Source organism: Folsomia candida, unplaced genomic scaffold, assembly GCF_002217175.1.
Source record: "Folsomia candida strain VU population unplaced genomic scaffold, ASM221717v1 Fcan01_Sc010, whole genome shotgun sequence".
NCBI classification, from domain to species: domain Eukaryota; kingdom Metazoa; phylum Arthropoda; class Collembola; order Entomobryomorpha; family Isotomidae; genus Folsomia; species Folsomia candida.
In genome coordinates this window covers 2505614-2525565 of record NW_019091202.1, presented here as the reverse complement: position 1 = coordinate 2525565, position 19952 = coordinate 2505614, and the positions used below count along the sequence as shown (strand labels likewise).

At 36.8% G+C, this 19952-nt stretch overlaps 1 protein-coding gene across 1 annotated transcript; it reads right to left on the bottom strand.

Annotated features, from left to right (window-relative positions):
* Window positions 1-5156: 5156 nt before the first annotated feature.
* Window positions 5157-7604, bottom strand: LOC118436815 (vascular endothelial growth factor receptor 1-like). Its single transcript, XM_035855441.1, has 5 exons — window positions 7467-7604; window positions 6909-6933; window positions 6400-6830; window positions 5338-5868; window positions 5157-5261 (listed from the first exon to the last, which is right to left on the bottom strand). The coding sequence occupies exons 1-5, from the start codon at window positions 7602-7604 to the stop codon at window positions 5157-5159; spliced, it is 1230 nt and encodes a 409-aa protein (XP_035711334.1).
* Between the last annotated feature and the right edge of the window lie 12348 nt (window positions 7605-19952).

Sequence of the window (19952 nt, the reverse complement as noted above, 5' to 3'; positions counted from 1 at the left end):
CAAACCCCCATGTTTAAGAAAATTACGAAATTTTGCGAAAAGTTGAAAGCAATAATTTTGGAAAAAATTTCATGGAATAAGAAAGTCGATCTCCTTGTCACGACTTTTGCCTAATATTTTGAAAATCCGTCCAGGATTTCAAAAGTTATGGCGGTTTCAAAAATAAAAACATTTAAATTTGGCGAATTTGGCGCCACGGCACGACGCCAAATATGAGTTTCACACGGAAATATGAATGAATCCTTCATCTGGGGTCCTAGTAGATTCTAAAAAACATTTTTTAAATGTGTGAAGAAAACACTTCCAACTGATTGTTCGAATAATCTGATTTATTCACCAGCTGCGACCGGTTTCGCCATAAATTACAGCTTCATCAGTCTACGAAATTATAAAAAATTACAAAATAATTAATATAAAATAAGATAAGGTGAATTAAATTTCCAATTAAGTTTGAAGATATAAATATATACATATGTATATGCACATGCATATTCACACGCCATTATAATAAGTGTAATTGTGTTCTTAAATAATCTGGTAAAATTAAATAAGTTAGTAAGTTTTTTATAATAGAATTTCAAAATTTCCTGCTGAGTGACTTGTTATAGTTTGTTTTAAATGTTTATAAGTTGTTTACAAGTTTCTTAAACTTTTTTTGGGCAAATATTTTTTTCATATGTTACGCCTCGAGTTGAGTACAAATTGATACTATTATCCAGTTTTATGTTGCTGGCCAGTGTACCTTTTTAGTTGGGTAGTTTTTTTGTAAGATATAATTAAATTAAGGTTTGTTAATATTTGTTTATATTTTACATTTTGACCTTTCTTTGCTTCACATAGAATAAAATCTATGAATAATTTCTTAAAACCATACATATTCTTGTAGAACGGCATAACAATAAAGACTTTTTCATGTATCTCTTTTTCATGTAAGTAGGCATTGGTATATTTACATAACACAGTTGGATTATTATGTTTTAAATGCTTTATCACGGGTTAAATTTAATGCACCACCGAATAAGCTGAAATCTACCACAAATTTTAGCTGAATTCGCCACCGGATGAATTTTTTCCAACTTTAGCCTTTTCAGCCACCGATTTAGATGGTGGTTACCACAAATTTAGATGAGCTGCCATCACCATATTTAATGAGCATAGGATTATAAAAGCAATATAATTTACAATAATATGATTTAGTTATTTATGTAATACGTCTATATACATGTCTCTTTTATAAATACACCTGAAATTAAATAACCTAAGCGCTTTTTTAGCTTTCGCAACCCTACATTCTTACGCTTTTGGAAAAAGCTTTTACGCAAATGGAACGGTTTTGGCTTCTGGTCTAACATCATAACGCGTATTCTGAACTTCTAAACCAATTATTTCCTTGCGTCCATTTTTCCAGGTCTTCCAACAGAAATTTAAAATTGCTAGATGTCTCTCCAGCCGTAACGGCAAACTGGTTGGGTGAAAAGTATTTTTTCAAATCCGATCCAGTTTTATTGGGTCAGAAAAAATCAAGCCAATTCTACCCTGTCGGATTCAGATTGAATTAATCCGGTAAAGTATATATCCTAGGACTCTCTAAAGGAATATTAGACGCAATTGGGCTTGAGTTTCTAAAATTTGGGAGAATTTTCCTCAGAAAGAGAGGATTCGGTATCACTGGTCTAATTAAAAACTTTCGAATACGTCATTTCTTTGGTTTTAAAAAACGTTGCTCAGATAGATATATTTTAACTGCAGGACAACTGTGAGAGTATTGATGACCAGCCGAAAGGTAATATATACGTCACTTCTCCTGCCCAGTCTAGTCAATGATATACAAATATATACACAGGTACATGCAGCAATAAGGTTATCAATAAGGAAATTAGCATGATTTCTTGAGATTATTGTGCTTATATTTTTTTACAAACATAATACCCATGTTTTATCGTCATTAAATATGGTGATGGCAGCTCATCTAAATTTGTGGTAACCACCATCTAAATCGGTGGCTGAAAAGGCTAAAGCTGGAAAAAATTCATCCGGTGGCGAATTCAGCTAAAATTTGTGGTAGATTTCAGCTTATTCGGTGGTGCATTAAATTTAACCCCTTTATCACAAGTTGAGTTTTTGGCTTAAGAATATCATGTCTGCTTATCTGATTAATTTTCAATATACATTTATGTAGTACATTTAAAGGATAACCCCGTTTTGCAAATTTTCCGAATAACATTTCAATTTGTTGTTCAGAATTTTCGGGATCGGAACATATCTTTTTTATACGTAATGCTTGACAATACGGAAGAGATTCAATGAGAGATTTTAAGTGGTTTGATTCGTAATGTAAAAAAACATTTTTAGCCATTGGCTTCGTGTACAGTGATGTTACGATTTTGTTCATATCATTAATTGTTATTTGTACGTCTAAAAACTCAATTGAATGATAATCTAATTTAGTGGTAAACTCTAAGTATTCATGATTAAAAATTTTATTGCACCACTCTTCAATATTTGAGATATTTGTATTATCTACAATTAGGAAACCATCATCTACAAACCTTGCATTAAAGACAATTTCTGTATGATTATGCATATATATCCTGGACTCAAACGACAGGTCGTGAGTGTCCCTTGTCAGTTTCAATCACAAGTAAAACGCATTAAACCCAATTTTCGACATTTTTTGTCCTTTTAACTCTTTTACAGTATGTGAAGATAAACTCGACGCGTCTAGAGTATTTTGCGGTGGCTACGTACCACGACGCCGACGACGACGTACCGTACAGTTATTCTCGGTGGCCGCGAGTGTATGAAAATTTTCCGCCATTGTATGCTTGAAATCTCTGGCAAGTTATGTTCAGTCGAGTCGCAAATTGGCTGCTTTTTGGGACAAAAGTAAGCTGCCCAAATTAGACATAATTTATTACGCAGAATCATGTGTGGCAACCCTTTCTGCCCAATACTTCATAAGCAGCGACGAAATAAAGGCTAAGAAATTTCTACGCTGTTAACAAGGACAGAATTGATGAAAATTTTGTGAAAGATTTATGCAGTAAATGTCATGTAGTCCTTGCCAATATTGCAGTAATCGACAGACCATTTTTATACGGGGCGCATCGCGCCTACGTAAAACCGGCGGCTTCGGGTTCTTATATCGACAAAGGGTTTTCAGATTATAGTCTATGTGCCACGTTAAAACGGTCATTTCGAAGTTGTGGCAGACTGATATCCCTTGAATATGGGCTGATGCAAGTTGCTCGCTCCGTTACTAAGCAAACACTAACAATGGAGGTCTCCCAACGTATGCTCACAGATTTGGACCAAAATAGCGTCAATCGATCACAAATATAATTAGTATAAAATTTGCAAATGGAACTATCTGCCAATGCACAGGTTTTTCGGAGATATTTGCATCCAAAGCTGGATGCAAATATCGAATATTTTGCTGTGCAAATTCGAATATTTTGCTGTGCAAAAAATGCGCAGCAAATTGGGAAAATGATAAATTTCCCGGCCTTGGGGGTGCGTTTTCCCCTCTTTTGATGCAAATATCTCCGCAAAACCTCCGCATTGGCAGGTAGTTCCATTTGCAAATTTCATTCTAATTATATTTGTGATCGATTGACGCTAGTTTGACCCAAATCTGTGAGCATTCTTTGGGAGACCTCCATTGTAAATCTCAATATTTTAAATTTGTGATTATGTCCAATCATAATTTAAGAGATGTTTGTAGACGATTATTTATTGTTTGCTAATTTGAGTTTCCGGAATGTAGATAAACTATTCTATAAGCCTGTCTTAAAGACGGAATATAAACGGAAATGAACAGAAAATATAATTCAGTAATGAGGTCATAATAATTTAAGCCTTGTTTTGGATCCCTTGATTGATTATTGTTTTTTATTGATTTTTTAAAGGTTGTGAAGTAGCTTTCTGAACATAGCAAACAAATTTTCTAAATTTTAATAATTATGTTGATAATCATATAGATCCTAATGAGCGTCAGCATCAAAAACCAGAATCATTATTATTAAATGTAATAGTAACGTAGCTTAATTTTTGTTCATTAATCAAGTTAAGGGCTCTATGAACATCGTAATAATAAACTTCAATGACTTACTTATGCTAGCTTCATATATTCCAATCCGTAAAGGCGAAGTAGTTCGATTGACAGCTGTTGAAAACCAATTCGATTTGTTGGTGCGTAAGTCCAGCATCTCAACATTAGTCCGTATCTAGAAGTATACAAGTATTTGGGTGTTGTTTCATATATTACGTTAAATCAGTTGGTGGGTGGTTATGGAATTTGTGAAAAAAATAATATTCGATTGGAAAGTAACTGCACTCTGAGTTCTATGCAAAGTAACCTTAATCAATCCAAAATGAGTAAACTTCACTATTTATGCCGTAAATGCTGCTCTTGACTTGGTATAAATACATTACTTAATTCAGAAACCTCTATCAACTTTTGAAAAGGGTAGCATTCTTATTAAAAGTGTGGTTGTTGACGTGGTGGGCAGATTGTATCTTGATTGATAATGCAATAATGCAAAGAGCAATCTTCGAAAAATCTCGGCCTGGATTTTAATGAAAAATATAGCAAGTTATTGAAGCCGCAATATCAGTATAAGCGCGATCCTACTAAAAATTGGAGCCAAAGAAATTACATATCAACTGCACGCTGCACCTACATTTCTTCTGTAGCATGTTCTGGCATTTCTAATCGGTGTCCATCCTCCAAATATTGGATAAAATCCGGACCCAAGTTAATGCCAATGTACGGTGTTTCTCCCATGGCGAATACTTCCCACATGAAGACTCCGAAAACCCAAACATCAGATTGGATGGAGAAGCGTAAATGTCGTAAAGCCTCAATTGATAACCATGCGACTGGTAGTGAAATATCCTTCGAGAATAATGATGAAATTAAAATTAGAATGCTTCTATAAAGCTTCATTCATATGTATTGTATGGATATTTACCCATGAACCTATAACAGATTGTTTATAATTATTGAACATCTGGCGAGAAAGTCCAAAATCCGTAACTTTTGCTACGCAGTTGTGGTCAAGAAGGACATTTCGAGTTGCCAAGTCACCGTGAATGATCTAATGGTGACAGTTTCACCGCTACAATATACGTAATGCTGTTTTGGTTTACTGTAACTAAATAGATGTTTTGTACCTTCTTAGAACCCAGAAACTCCATCGCATTAGAAATTTGGTGGCACCACCGTAATAACTCATATCTGGATAAGGGTTTAACGAAATCTAGTGGGTCCATGTATTCTTGAGACTTGTAAAACGATACTAAATTCCTCAGCTCATTGCATGTTTTGTTAGATACTCTTTTAATGAACCCAGCGAGCAGTACTCGACAACGACATATATCAGACCTGTACACAAAATTTGAAATATTCATACTAAGGAAATGGATGTAAAGATCTAAATTAGTAGGAAACGATCTGAATTGCATACCCGTTCTCAGATCTACCAACTGTACACCAAGAAGCTGCGTAACATTTTTATGGCTTCCGACGTAAGCAATTACTTTCACCTCTGATAGAAGCGCGTTGAGTTTTGCGTCATCCGAGTCGTCTGTAACGGTTTTAATCGCCGTAGGAGTTATCCCATCCAGCAAACCCATGTACACCGTTCCAAACTCTCCTCGACCAAGTACATGCTTCCTGTTTAAAGTCAGTCGTGATGGAATAATCTGCAATTCTTTTGGGAAAGGCAGGGCGTTAAGGTTTTGATAAATTCTATATATCTCAGAAGGAAGGAATGAAAGTCGCAGTTGGGGTTTCTTGTTGTTTGACTGATCATCTGAGTTTCCACCATGCTTGAAGGCATCGTAGATTTTCTCAAGTTTAATTGACTGGAATATAATTGTAATACAAATTAATTAATAAATAGTCAACGTTTAAATACTGTAAATACTCTATTCACAGCTCTATTATATTTATCGCCGGTCTCAAAATATAGCCGGGTCAAGAGATATATATTTTAAAATTTTAGCCATTTTAATAATTATAGCTGGATCTCTAATCGAGGAAAAATGTTGCACATTTGGTTAACGAACGAGTAAGGTTAAAATTAGCAAAACTGTTAATTACACACTTTGCAAGAATACATATATACCCATATGATCGTGACAAATACTTCAAAACACTAGTAACCAAGGTTTAAAGAAGGTTATTTTGGCTTAGATTTCAAAGGCTTCATGTAGGATATCGTGTTCAATAAAACCTTAAAATTAGTTAAAAAGAAATATACGCGATCTTATAGTGTTTAAAAGTAGGGCAAAATTTAGCTAGGTCTCTACTATAGCCGGGTCCAAGTATTGGATTTTAGCCCCGGCTACAAATAGAGTATTTACAGAGCTTCACATTTCAAATTATTTACTTACCCGTTTTCGGCGACATAATAACAGCAGTACTGCAGGTGTTAGTAGTGCCAAAGCAATGCCGGTGGAAAGGAATGTTGGCCTAATCCATGACGAGTTGTCAGGGGTAGGAACTACTGTCACTGTATACTCTTGCGTTTTATTTGACGCGATATTATTCGCCAAACAAGTATACCCTCGGTCATCCGATAAGACTACTTTAGTAAAGGTTAGACGACGTTGAACCATCCATGACCCATCGGTCGCTCTTTCACGAAATTGACTTGTTTCGAGCCTCTCAACGTTCCTTGCTACGTACGCTGTCGTTTCTGCATCCCAAGTAACTTCTGGAGGTGGTACACCATGCACGGAACAAGCTATTCGTTGATTTTGACTTAATTCATTAAACACCTTGGCCGTTTCGGGTCCATAGGTTGTTATAAATCCTGGAGGTCCTAAACAACGATTGTATATGAACAGATCTGCTTAGAAATCTTGTAAATTGTTATTTTCTAGTGGTTATCAGAACTTACGCCGACATTCTACTAGGTAGTCGTCCTGGATATAAGAGCACCATTTTCTGTATTCTGGCCATTCGTGAAAGCCATTTTCTTCGAAGATATATTTCGCACAGGTGATACTACCTTCAAGATTGTTTAGTAGATCTACGTATACAAAAAGCTATACAGAGGGTGTTTACAGATTTTGTGGAAAGACAATTTTATGGGTAAACTGCGAACCCTTTATCCGTTTTGGCGCCAAATTTCGAACACGCAATCCCCAAGATCACGATCACACATGTCCCAAGTTTCAAATTTCTATCTTCAAAAATGAGCTCAAAAAGTGACCTCAAAGTGGAGGAATCGGTGAAAGGGGTTTCCAAACAACAGACATTTTTTATCTCTTCCATTGAAAAAGCGTTGTTCTAAGCATCCAAACCCAAAAAATTCCATCGGACTGGTGTCAGGTTACTTAATGTGTACCCCGGAAAAGGATATCGAGGTCATTCAGGGGTTTGCCTTTAAATCTTGGGCGTCCGGTTGGGTAAATACGGTCGTATATGAAAATGTCGCGTCGTGATGGATGCAAACCTTGTCAGGCTCCCCAAATTGCTTCTTTGCAATTTTGACCTCCAACAACTTATGTAAAACACTGTCCATAAAGTACTTCAAGTTTATTTTTGCATTAGACCCAACAGGTATCAATGTTCGCACTCCACGGTCCGTCATTGCACCTGCCACCAGGAATCAGTCAGACAACTTTTCCTTCTTTTCAGACCCATGCTTTGAAATCTGCTTTCGATCGGTTTTGCAGCAAATTATTTTTGTCCTGTTGAAGTTTTGAAGGCAGCAGAGTGTCCCGTCCAATGTGACGACAAATTCGGAATTTTTATTCCCAACATGACCTTCAAACAGCCTCCGGCTGTTAGTTTTTTTGTTTACCATATGGGTAAATTTAAGTGCGCGGACTTTCGCCTTCCTCTGCAAGGCTTTTTTAAAATTGTGCTATAAAATACGATTAACGTGTCCAGGAGACACCTGGGATTGCATTGTGACCTGTCTTTTGGTTGCAGGATTCTGATTGACATCGTGGCGATCAATGTTCTTCAGGGTGGCAGAATTCATCGTTTTGAGGGGTATGCATTTCGTCGCATACGTTGGTCGGATGAAACTAGTTACTGGCGTTTTCTTACAAAATTGATACAATTATATGTGGGGGACACGATAAGATGGGTTCCAAATTTTTGGATTATCGTTTGGGCACTTTTCGCGGCCAAATTAGCTTCGGAAACCGCTTTTACGGTTCGCCCACTTTCGGGTAACTTTTAGGGGCCATCTTTGAAGATGGAAATTTGAAACTTTGGGCAGGTGTGGTCGTGACCTTCGAGATTGTGTGTGCCAAATTTGGTGCAAATTGGATTACGCGTTCAAAAGTAATAGATGTAATTGTCTTTCCACAAAATCTGTAAACATCCTGTATATGCGATAAGAATCTCAGGTAAATTCATCAATGCATTGACCATTCTTAGTAGTAATAACCATGAATCATGCATTCATGTAACGCAGGAATTAAATATCGGTAATTGATATCAATGTGTACGAACCTTGACATTTAATATTGCATGGATTTTGTTCAGTTTGATAAGGATCTGCGCACCATCTGTTGCTTATCTATATAAGCCAAACAAGTGGATGTACATATAGCAAGGTAAAGAAATCTGAGTAATAAGATGGCATGTACATATACATCAAGTAATACACCCACATTTTGTTACTTACTTTAAAAATTCCATAAAATACAACGCTGGAATTTGTGCTAGAGACTTCTACATATGAGTTTGTGAATTGGTTGTCACCTTCGACAAGCAAAGCCCTGAAATTGTAATAATATTAGGATACATGTGAATTCATTGGGACTGACTGAATCCTCCTGGGTAACAATTAAAGACCCTTACAATTTTCTAGTTGAGTATCCCAATCTATACTTCGTCCACTAATGTAAGCTATTTCTGCTGCCAGTTGACAAGCAGTGTACGTTTCGTTTGGTGGAATTGTAGGAACAGGATATATGATTGTTGTAGGAAGTTCAGTTGTGGTGGGGGCAGTTGTAGTTGGTTTAGTTGTGGTTGTTGTTGTTGCGGTTTGTGCAGTTATAGTTAATGTGGTAATAGTTGGTGTAGTTGTAGTTGATGTAGTTATAGTTGGTGTAATTGTAGTTGGTGTAGTTGTAGTTGGTGTAGTTGTGGTTGGTGTAGTTGTAGTTGATGTAGTTATAGTTGATGCAGTTGTGGTTGGTGTAGTTGTAGTTGATGTAGTTGTAGTTGGTGTAGTTGTAGTTGGTGTAGTTGTAGTTGATGTAGTTGTAGTTGATGTAGTTGTAGTTGGTGTAGTTGTAGTTGGTGTAGTTGTAGTTGGCGCAGTGGTAGTTGGTGTAGTTGTAGTTGATGGGGGCTTGGATGTGGTAAGCGCGGTGGAACTTGCAGGTCGTGTAGTAGTTGTAGTTATGGGAGCAATTGTAGTTGACGGGCCTTTCTCTGGCCAGGCGATGATATCCGTAATTGGGGTTTCCTTTGAAGATACAAAGATACATGTGTAAGAATAGTATTTGGTGCCGTCCAAACTTCTTGCTATAGTTTGCCCACTAAGTGCCCGGACTGTTTGGAATAAATTATTTGGATAAGCAAGCGTTCAAATAATTTGTCTCTCTTTATGTCATCGTTAGTAGCAACTGATATAACAATAATAATTGTATACCTGACACATTAGTTACCAAAACAACGACACCAGCCGAACAACGGACACTCATTGCTCGAATTGTTCACTGCTATGAAACTGACAGCGATTTGAGCAGGATACAGGTCCGGCATAATTTTGGAAGCAAAGGGCAGAAAAAATCAACTATTTACGGTTAGATGTGTCAATTTTAACAGATTTTTGAAAACAACATGATATTTACTTTGACATATGTATGACACACTGTACTGTAAAAAAATTAGCTCACCGAAAACTCCGACTGCATACCCTGCACTACAAAATGCTGACAAATGCGTTTCTCCCGGGAGCGAAATACTTTGTCCGGCAAAGCTTTGGCAAGGTGGTCAGCTACATATTTTTTATTTTCCGGCGAAATCGTGGGTGCAAGGTCGAAAAGATTGTCAAATTGCGCTGCCAAAGATGTTTTTTCCAAGTTAAAATCAAGATACGACGAGTCGTACGACCCATTTGTTAGGGTAATTATTCCATTCTTCTGAACCATGTTGAGAAATAACCCGATTCCGACGTTGCTCGACGCCAGCTTAAACGTACTCGTGGCGACGACAGGGAATGTCCCGACAGCTTCTCCAGTTACATTGTAACTTCCTGAGGGTGTGTAATATTAATGGGAAAATTAAATATACTCTCCTTCCATGCAAGTTTGAACTTTTACGGAAATTTAGAATTAGATACTTAGAAACAACGCCACTGTGCGTATCAAATTACGTCAAACTATGGTGACGGGAGAATGCGAGACTGGCAAGGGCGTAGATGCTGATAAAAACCAGGCCAAATGTAACACAAAATCATTTCCCATATTTCGCAGAAGATGAGACAGAGTGAGAAAAGTAGTTGGCGGTGGGTATCCACCACCATCGTGCGTTAGGATCGTATGCGCGATCCATTTTCTCACTCTGTTTCTCTCTCTCTGTACTCATTAGTGGCCAGAGTTTGTTATGGCTCTTGCTGTATAAGCCCCTCCCTCAGAAACTTTGAACCCAAAAAAGTCATGGTAGCGGTCATTTCGCAGCGGACAACAAAAGCGGAAAATGTGGCACTTCTGACGAAGAAAAATCTGGCATCAGGTTGTCAGCCGCAAAATGACCGCTAAGGTCACTTTTTTAACGATTTATATGTAGGTCGAAAAACCGCCAATTTTCGAATTTTGAAAGTCTTGATCCATCAAAATGTTCATACTCATGAGGGGAGTCAAATGTCAAATGCAAGTTGGTATCTACTTCTTTCTGTACCGAGTGTACATTGACCTTCTCATTTTTCCCAATTTTCTTCCCCAATTTTTGAAGGGGGTGTGGTTGAATATAATTCAAAAAAGCTATGCTATATTAATCCCCCCACCCAAAACTGAATTTGTAATTTTTTATGTGCAATTTGGTGAAATCGATGCGAAAAAGACTTGCACTTTTGGCTCATTTTGTACCTGCTAAGACTTCTCAATTTCTGTAAAAGTTCAAACTTGTCTGGACGCAGAGTACATACGTTTAAATTTGTTCAGTATTAATAAAAGATCGACTTCAGGTTTCGAGCTTTACTCAATTCCGCGCAATATAAGGACTCAATCTATCGTTGTGTTAAATTCGGCATAAAATATACAAAATATATAAGCATAAAGCATACGTTCACTTGGTTTTCGGTCGGTTAAGTAACCAATTTTCTTTCGAACTCCGTCACATAAAGCCAATCCTCTCATGTGTATTAATTCTGAGCAATTTATAAATATGTGATAAAATGTACATATCGTTTCCCTTCCCACCTTGAATTCCACCATGTCGCAAGTAAATATACATTCCAATCCGTAGAGTTTCATACGAGGTGGAAACAAACCTGTGACTAGTGATGCTTGACAAACCAATAACTGAGACGTTGCTGAAAGATGGATTTAGTAGAATAAGTTTGGGGAATTTACAATGACATCTTTTGTCAAGCTACGTCGGGCTTATCTAGCAAGTTATATTAAAAATAAAGCCAAAACTCCGTTTTGACCACAAATATACTTCCCTCACAAGGACCGATTAGCTCTATGTGATTACGTTTTGACCTGACTTTTTCATATAACTTGCTAAACACTCCAAGGTTTAAATAGGTTTAAAAAGGTTCCAAGGTAGATCATTATATAATGGTAGTACATACTAAAAGTATCCTGTCAGAGTTATAGGTCCGCTAACGTAACTGATTGGAAACGTTCGGTCTAACGGAGGAGTTGGATCCATCCCATTTTCATTTATCCATTCCGGAAAATTAGAGATAATTTCTATTACAAAGTTTTGTAGTCCAGCCTCCGCAATTTGGCCAGGGTCTTGCTGACGCGACTCTAAATCCAAAAAATTTTGTAAAAAGGGGAATTAGGCAGGATATGTAGATAAGTATTGACTCTCAAAGGAGAAACCATTCGACGGGTAGTGGCTTGGACGGCTCTTAACATAAATGCATTGTGTATGTATCTTTGTTTCCGCGTACGTACACTCCTTGAAACCCAGTATTAAAATAAGAACCAAACCGTGAGTATTACCATGTAATAATAGCTCAGGGGTAAGCTTTATGATATCGGTATCACGTTCTTACAGACTGGTAGAATTTGAATACCAAACGGTGGAAACTTTGGTACCGAGAAATCAATACGTGCATACCCGATTTCTAACAGTGTACAGAAAATTCCGTAGTGTACAATGGCAGATAGGTATTTATACATACAAAACTTTGTGATTTTTCACACCTTGGATATTGCTGAAAAACGTTAACCCAGTGAGGATAAGGACGTCAATTTTTTTCATTATTACAGAAACCAATTTACACAGATTGGATTATTATAGTGTTAACGTTTTAACGCGAGAATTGTATATTTTTGAGCCTGAAATGCAACAATAAGTGAATGAAGTATATTTAGCATATTAAGCTGTATATAACGATGAAATATATGTTATCGCATGGCTTAATTTTACATTGGGTTGATTAATCGGTTTATATTTCACTGAATTGTGGATAATATCTGTTCGCATTAGTTCACTTATATAAGTGAACTTTAGGGTTTCGTACTTTAGGGTTTTATTTCAGACTTACATATTTTACCACGGAAGGTGGATAAAATTTTTGAAAATATATATAAACATCCGAATGAGCGCACAATAAGCAAAGCATCTAAATAGTGCATGATGAAACTTACACGATACAAAATTCTTTGCGTGAATGCCTATCTATACATAAAGTGAACGAGTTATGTACTGTGCGGGTGGAGCTTAAACCTACGGCCTCCTGAAGTACCTTGTGCTGAGACTAGGGTTTCTCGTGAGTTTAGCTCCATTCGCACAGCACATAACTAACTCACTTCAAGTATAATGTTTGCAAACTAAATGCGCCCGTAGAAATAATATACGCAAAAAATATTCAAAGCGTTATACGATATATACAATATCTCCCAATTATTCGCACGATACATAACACGGCGAATAAATCCTTATGCATCACCTGCTCATAAACATAGCTAAAAAGTGATTGATTACATATACATACGTGCTCGGTGCATGCATAATGGATCAAGATTTTGCTACAATATTTTTCGTAACTTTATACATACATACATTACCGATAAGGATTGAGGATTGTGTCTCACTCAACGAACAAAAGCATAGCCGCTTGCAAGTGGAGGTCCTGTAGATACATATATATACGACATCATCATTTTGTAAAATATACGTGGACATAACAAAACGTTCCTAAACCTCCTCTACTCGGCATTGACCGTAAATTTTTATCTTAATACATATACGAAAAATTAGGTACATTTTGTTGGTGCGATTTGTCATACGTATGTTGATAGTACCATATTGGATGATTAACCGTGGACCATATTTTTAAGCGATAAACAATTCAGTGGAGCTTATTTGTTGACGGGCCTCAGTCCGGAGATTGATGATCACGAAATAAATTTCTTATACCCAGCAACCGTGGCTTCATGCAATCTATCCCGTGTCTGATCACACACCTTGACGCGCATATTATCGATAACTATATATGTATGTACATATCTCACGAGGGAAACTTTTATAGTGCCCGGAACTCGCAGCATATCCACTATACACATTAGCCCAAAATACATGAATCGGGTTTCAAATGAAGTTACGACCAATCAATTACCCGAAGAAAATTTCCTAGGTGCGTAAAATGGTAGGCGATTCCAATCTTTTTAATTTATTCTGGTTTTCTTGAAGTACAAAACAATCTCTACGTCTTTCCAAACAATTAGTGCACATATTATTATCAGAGTGAAATTAGCCGCTTTCTGAAATCCGTATAAATCCATCATAAATCCACCCAACATTGATCCAGCCATACTTCCCAGTGTTAGCGAGCTCATATACGCCCCAGCCGAGATGCTGGAAGCTCTTTCAGTATTGCAGCAGATTTTTCTGGGTTTTCAAAAACATAGTTCACAATTATTGAAAACCTCCTACGCAAACTTACGCCATAATTAAAGAAGGTTCACTAACTTTAATATATCTTGAGCCTGGAGGAAGAAGAGAAAAATTGTTAATCCACATCCGAAGCTTAGGAAACAAATACCGGTTACCACGGTGACAAAATTACTACAAATATTAAATAATTTCTATGAAGGGAATTATTTAATACCCTCAAAATAATCCAGTAATAGGCGATATTACCGGCGGTAACCTACATAGGTATTACTTTTCCGAGATAGTAATAAATCTGTTACCGCTGGTATTAAATTTATTACCACACTGGTAATTCGGTGACCGGTGAAACCATTGGTAATAAATTTAATACATGTCGATAACAAATTTATTACCATATCAGTGTAGTTACAAATACGTGAATCTAAACCTGTCAATTCCTATCCCAACAATTGCGCAATTTCCGACCAACTGAGCTGTGAGTCCGGTCAGAATAGCCACCTGAAATAAGTAGCCACTGCTTCCAACGGCAACCGTTAGAAGGCTAGCGATCACGGAGAATGCACTGTAGAGAAGACCAGCACCAGTAAAAACAAATCCAATGACTGACGGACTTGTGGCGAACTGGGAGTCAATTATGCATTAAATTCATACTTTTATACAAAATTTAACATTAAAATTGAACTTCTCAGCTACCTCAATTCTTAGGAATGGTTCAATTAAAGCAAAATAGAACGTAATGACAGAGGATGTTAGGAAAATTGCGATAAAGTTTGCCAATACGGTTGGATGCTTCCATAGCGAAATATAAATTTCCTCCTTATCGCCGCAATTCTTCATAGTTCCAGGATCTGAAGCATTATGGTTATCCTTCTTTGGTAGCAAGAATATTGCCACTCCAGCGAATAAAATAAAGAGACAACCCACAAATACGAAAGGAGTGAAAAATCCTCCGAACTGAAATTGATCAAAAATGTACAGTATGTAACAAAAGTCTAGCTACGATTTTTTTCTAAAATTCAAATTCAATTTTCTCCAGAACAGATAGACACTTGAACATATAGAAATACAGTCAGGTGCAAATCTTTAGAGCCACCCTAATTTTCGTCATAAATTTTGATCGCGTCATCATAAAATTACCAAATTGGGCAATAATGTGTGCAACACTATCCTACACAAGAGACAGGAGCCACGAAGTCGAAATACACCACATACAATTTTTCCCTTACCAAATGTAAAAAATAGGGGGTGCAAAACTTTAGAGCCACCCAGAAAATTTGGCAGTTAAATGCACTTGTTCAGTTCATGACGTATTAGAGCACGTAGTTTTGATATCTAGAACTCTGAGAGACTTCCTTTCTTCGAATTTAAACCACAGCTTCTATTCAGGATGAAGTCAGCACATTTTTTTCCCTTGTTTAGCTATAAACTCAAAAAATTCTTTTCAAGTTGTTATCAGCGTCGGTTCAGCTTAAACTTCGTTTATATTTTCTTACCAATACCCCACAATGCATTTGGATAGAATTGAGGTCAGCCGACGATCTGAGACTGCCCCGTCGATAGGTCTTATTGTCATCGAAACTTTTTTTCATTGCTCATGGATGAAGAATATTGGCCCACATTCTTGCAAAACGAGTTTCCTTCTCCAATTATGGGTCGATCCTTCACAGTCTGATCTTGGCATAATTCGTGACCACCTTACGAGTACGTTGTACGACTAGAAAGCTTCACCTTCCCGGTAGTATGTATTCCCGGCAACACTCTAATCATTACATAATCATCCAGCGCTTTGTTTTACGCGAAACCAGTGGGGTCTCACCAAAATCGTGATAAAATGGAAGAGACTAGGTTCACATAAACCGGTACATGGTGTGTGCAGAGTTGTCACAAAACTAAAAACGCTCTTACACGTGTTCAATAGAATCAAAAATTAGTGTACACGTGTAACAGCGTTTTTTCTCATTGTGCCCCAAATTTTTCATATCGTCCCAAATACTGGAAAAATCATTGCATCCTTACTAGGATGTTAACGTCGTCCAAACTTGGCATGCTCTCCTCTTTTCAGATTGGCTACATCGCCCCAGAAAATTGGCTGCCTACGTTGAAATTGGTAATGCCATCTACCTGAAAATTTTGACAATTTTTTTCGTTTTTTCGAAGTATTTTCGAAATTTATGAAATGGTATCTTTCTAGCTTCATATCTCTACAGAAACCCTATATTCTGCGTCGAATGCCGTTTCGTTGGACCTCATAGCTCGAAAATTAAGGGTACTTTGTAGGCAGATCGATTTTGATAGAAGTTCTCATGAAGTATCCACAATGCTCATTTTCTCAATTAGTGACAGTTCGATTTACCCCAATTTTTGATATGTTCTACACATTTAGTAGTAGAACAATTGTCGGTCGCACTGGATATCGAAATCGACATGTATGACCTTGTTTTAAGGGTCTGGGGCAAATATCGGGAGGTCAAGTCTCACATAACCCCGTAAGTGTGGCATCGTTGAAAAGGTCTCGGCAAGAGTGTTCAGAATATATATGCATTGTGGGGCCTATGACCACTCCCGACACGTCCAAAGGCTGTTGAATTAGAATTTCTGATTCTCCAGAATTTAACACAGCAGTAGATAGGAAGCTAACACGGCAAATAGATGGGCACAAACTCAAAAATAATCTTTCACTTCTGGATCACTAAGAAGTTGTTATATTATGACCCTTAAAACAAGGTCATACATGTCGATTTCGATATCCAGTGCGACTGACAATTGTTCTACTACTAAATGTGTAGAACATATCAAAAATTGGGGTAAATCGAACTGTCACTAATTGAGAAAATGAGCATTGTGGATACTTCATGAGAACTTCTATCAAAATCGATCTGCCTACAAAGTACCCTTAATTTTCGAGCTATGAGGTCCAACGAAACGGCATTCGACGCAGAATATAGGGTTTCTGTAGAGATATGAAGCTAGAAAGATACCATTTCATAAATTTCGAAAATACTTCGAAAAAACGAAAAAAATTGTCAAAATTTTCAGGTAGATGGCATTACCAATTTCAACGTAGGCAGCCAATTTTCTGGGGCGATGTAGCCAATCTGAAAAGAGGAGAGCATGCCAAGTTTGGACGACGTTAACATCCTAGTAAGGATGCAATGATTTTTCCAGTATTTGGGACGATATGAAAAATTTGGGGCACAATGAGAAAAAACGCTGTTACACGTGTACACTAATTTTTGATTCTATTGAACACGTGTAAGAGCGTTTTTAGTTTTGTGACAACTCTGCACACACCATGTACCGGTTTATGTGAACCTAGTCAAGAAGACTGTCTCAAGCTTCTATTCAGAATTATTTCATATTTTTGTGAAGTTCTGGGTGGACGAAACCCTATACCCATTCGCACACTCCAAATCGTTAGTTCGTCCATGTTTGTTAATGGAGCTTTGTTTCCATAATTACGTTGATTCGAGGGAAGGGGTTAGTTCTAAAACTTCTCTAGTAATCCTCTTAGAGTGAGAGAGTTGAAATTTGTACTCGCGAGACAATCTTGTTGATTGCTGCGTTCAAATTAAAAAATTATCCATGTGGTTCAAGCATAGACCTTATACGTCCCCAACTGTTTCACCAGAATCTTCAATCAATGTTACCGAATTTTGCCTAAACTAACAACTCTGATCTATTTTCTACTAAATCTGGTGTTAGAGTGTGCCAGATAACTTCAAACCCGATATCCCGATAGCTTCATATTGAAATGGTCATAATTACCTTCCAATGCTCGCATGAATGCGGAAAAAAATTTAGTTATCGCAAAATGCACGCCGATCGGCTTATAAACTCGTGCTATACTAGTTAAAAATGCAAAATCATTAAATTTCTTCTCAAACCAAAAAACAGAGGATAAATTCGAAATAGAAACTAGGTGGCTCTAAAGTTTTGCACCCCCTATTTTTTGCATTTAGTAAGAAAAAAATTGTATGCGGTGTATTTTGACTTCGTGGCTCCTGTCACTTGTGTAGGATAGTGTTGCACACATTATATCCCAATTTGGTAATTTTATGATGACACGTTCTAAATTTATGACGAAAATAAGGGTGGCTCTAAAGATTTGCACCGGACTGTATCTATTTGTTCAGGAGAAAATTGAATCGTAGACTTCTGTTGCATACTGTATATATCAATTTAAATCTTAACAGATGCAACTATTTCATTAGGACTTCTCTAATTAATTAGTGATGCATTCAACGACACTAATAAAATCATCCATCTTATGACTAACGCTGTAGAGATTGGCTCCGATTAAAGGTCCCAGAATAAATCCAGCAGGCGTTAATGACTCCAGCACGCCCTACAAGATGAATTAACTAATGTCAAAAATCCAAAAACTTGTGAGATATATGACATATATGCACAAAATATATGGATAATTCGATTTGATTTTACCAATAACAAAATCCCAAAGCTTCCCGGAAAGTATTCTGAAACAAGGGTAAAAACTGTAGCGAATACCGCACTTGCCGCGGCTCCTTCAATAATCCGCAAAATTATGGATGCCCCCAGAAATGTTTGTAAATCGTTTATTTTATCCATAAATCCAAACAAGAATAAGGAGGCTCCTTCCACAAGCAAAGAGAAAATTAGGACAGATTGTGCACTACTTTTTGTTGAGTCCATCTAAAATAAATATTTTTGGATAGGTAGTTATCATCGACGACTTGTTCGCATATGACGTCGACGGCAGGGCTTTCTAATTAATAAGTCAATCTAATTAATTGTCTAATTAAATAGTATGTTTAAACCAATTATTAATTAGGAATTAACGTTAACTAACCCAAGCAAATTTTAATAACTAATTAATTACAAAAACGTTAAAAATCACCAATTAATTGGTCAAGGTACTATGTAATTAACTAGCTAATTAATTGGCTTAACTAGAAACCCGAGTTTAATTACACTCAAAACAAAACGGTGTCAATATTTGACTCATCCGCCTTGGTTACAATTGTGATTCCGAGTAGTAATGAATTTTTTCCGAAAACCAAAGCAAAGACAGGGTGCTTGATTGTAAGCTAGGCGGTTAAGTCATATATTGACACCGGCGGTGTTGATTTGACAAATTTTTGTTTTGAGTGTACTAATTCCGAATTAATTAGACACAATATTTTCGTTCTAATTATCAATTACTAATTAATTGGAAATGTGGCTAATTAAAAAGCTCTGGTCGACGGCCTGTTAAGTACTTGACAATATTTAATATATACTTGAACCATCAACTCACCACGGTTGCTATGAAAGGTGAACAGATAGCTATTGAAGCGTCAAATATTGCAAGGACGACGGAATACTCGAAGGAAGTCGCGTTTTTACTTTGAGCCTTTAAAACAACTTGGTTAGTTATGTTCTAAATGTTTTGGGGCTATTTTATTAATGAGAGGTTTTACCGTTTTTGGATAAATTGTTAGTTGAATAGTGTAAATGGATTCGGCAAGGAGGTAAATGGTTGCGAAGAAAATTACTACTGGGAAGTTTGTTTTGGAGGTATTAGACATGCTACTTTTTTGAGATCACCATAGGGACTTTATTCCAGTAAATGATTTGTTTCACATGATATGTACGTTTTCTAAGAGAAACTGACAAAATGAACAACTGCGAACACCTGAAAATCAAGTTAGCATAATATAGCACAAATTGAATATATTACGGAAATTACTACAAATGACGGTGTACTTGATAAAATGTGAAAATTGTTTCCTAAAAAGATTTATTTTTAAACTCGTAAATACTCGTAAACAGACAGGAATTTCTGGTCACCTTGCTTACATAATATTCAATCTGCATACACATGCAACTTGATGCAATTACTTAATGTTTATTAAAATGCAGTTGCAGTATGCACGTT

What these genes read in the sequence shown, in the direction of transcription:
- LOC118436815 (XM_035855441.1), bottom strand. Translation starts at nt 7,604, where the DNA reads ATGACGGACCGTGGAGTGCGAACATTGATACCTGTTGGGTCTAATGCA. An exon ending in CTACCTAGTAGAATGTCGGC is followed by an intron (nt 6,831 to 6,908) that starts GTAAGTTCTGAT and finishes ATCGTTGTTTAG; the next exon opens with GACCTCCAGGATTTATAACA. An exon ending in TCGCTGGGTTCATTAAAAGA is followed by an intron (nt 5,262 to 5,337) that starts GTATCTAACAAA and finishes TGGACCCACTAG; the next exon opens with ATTTCGTTAAACCCTTATCC.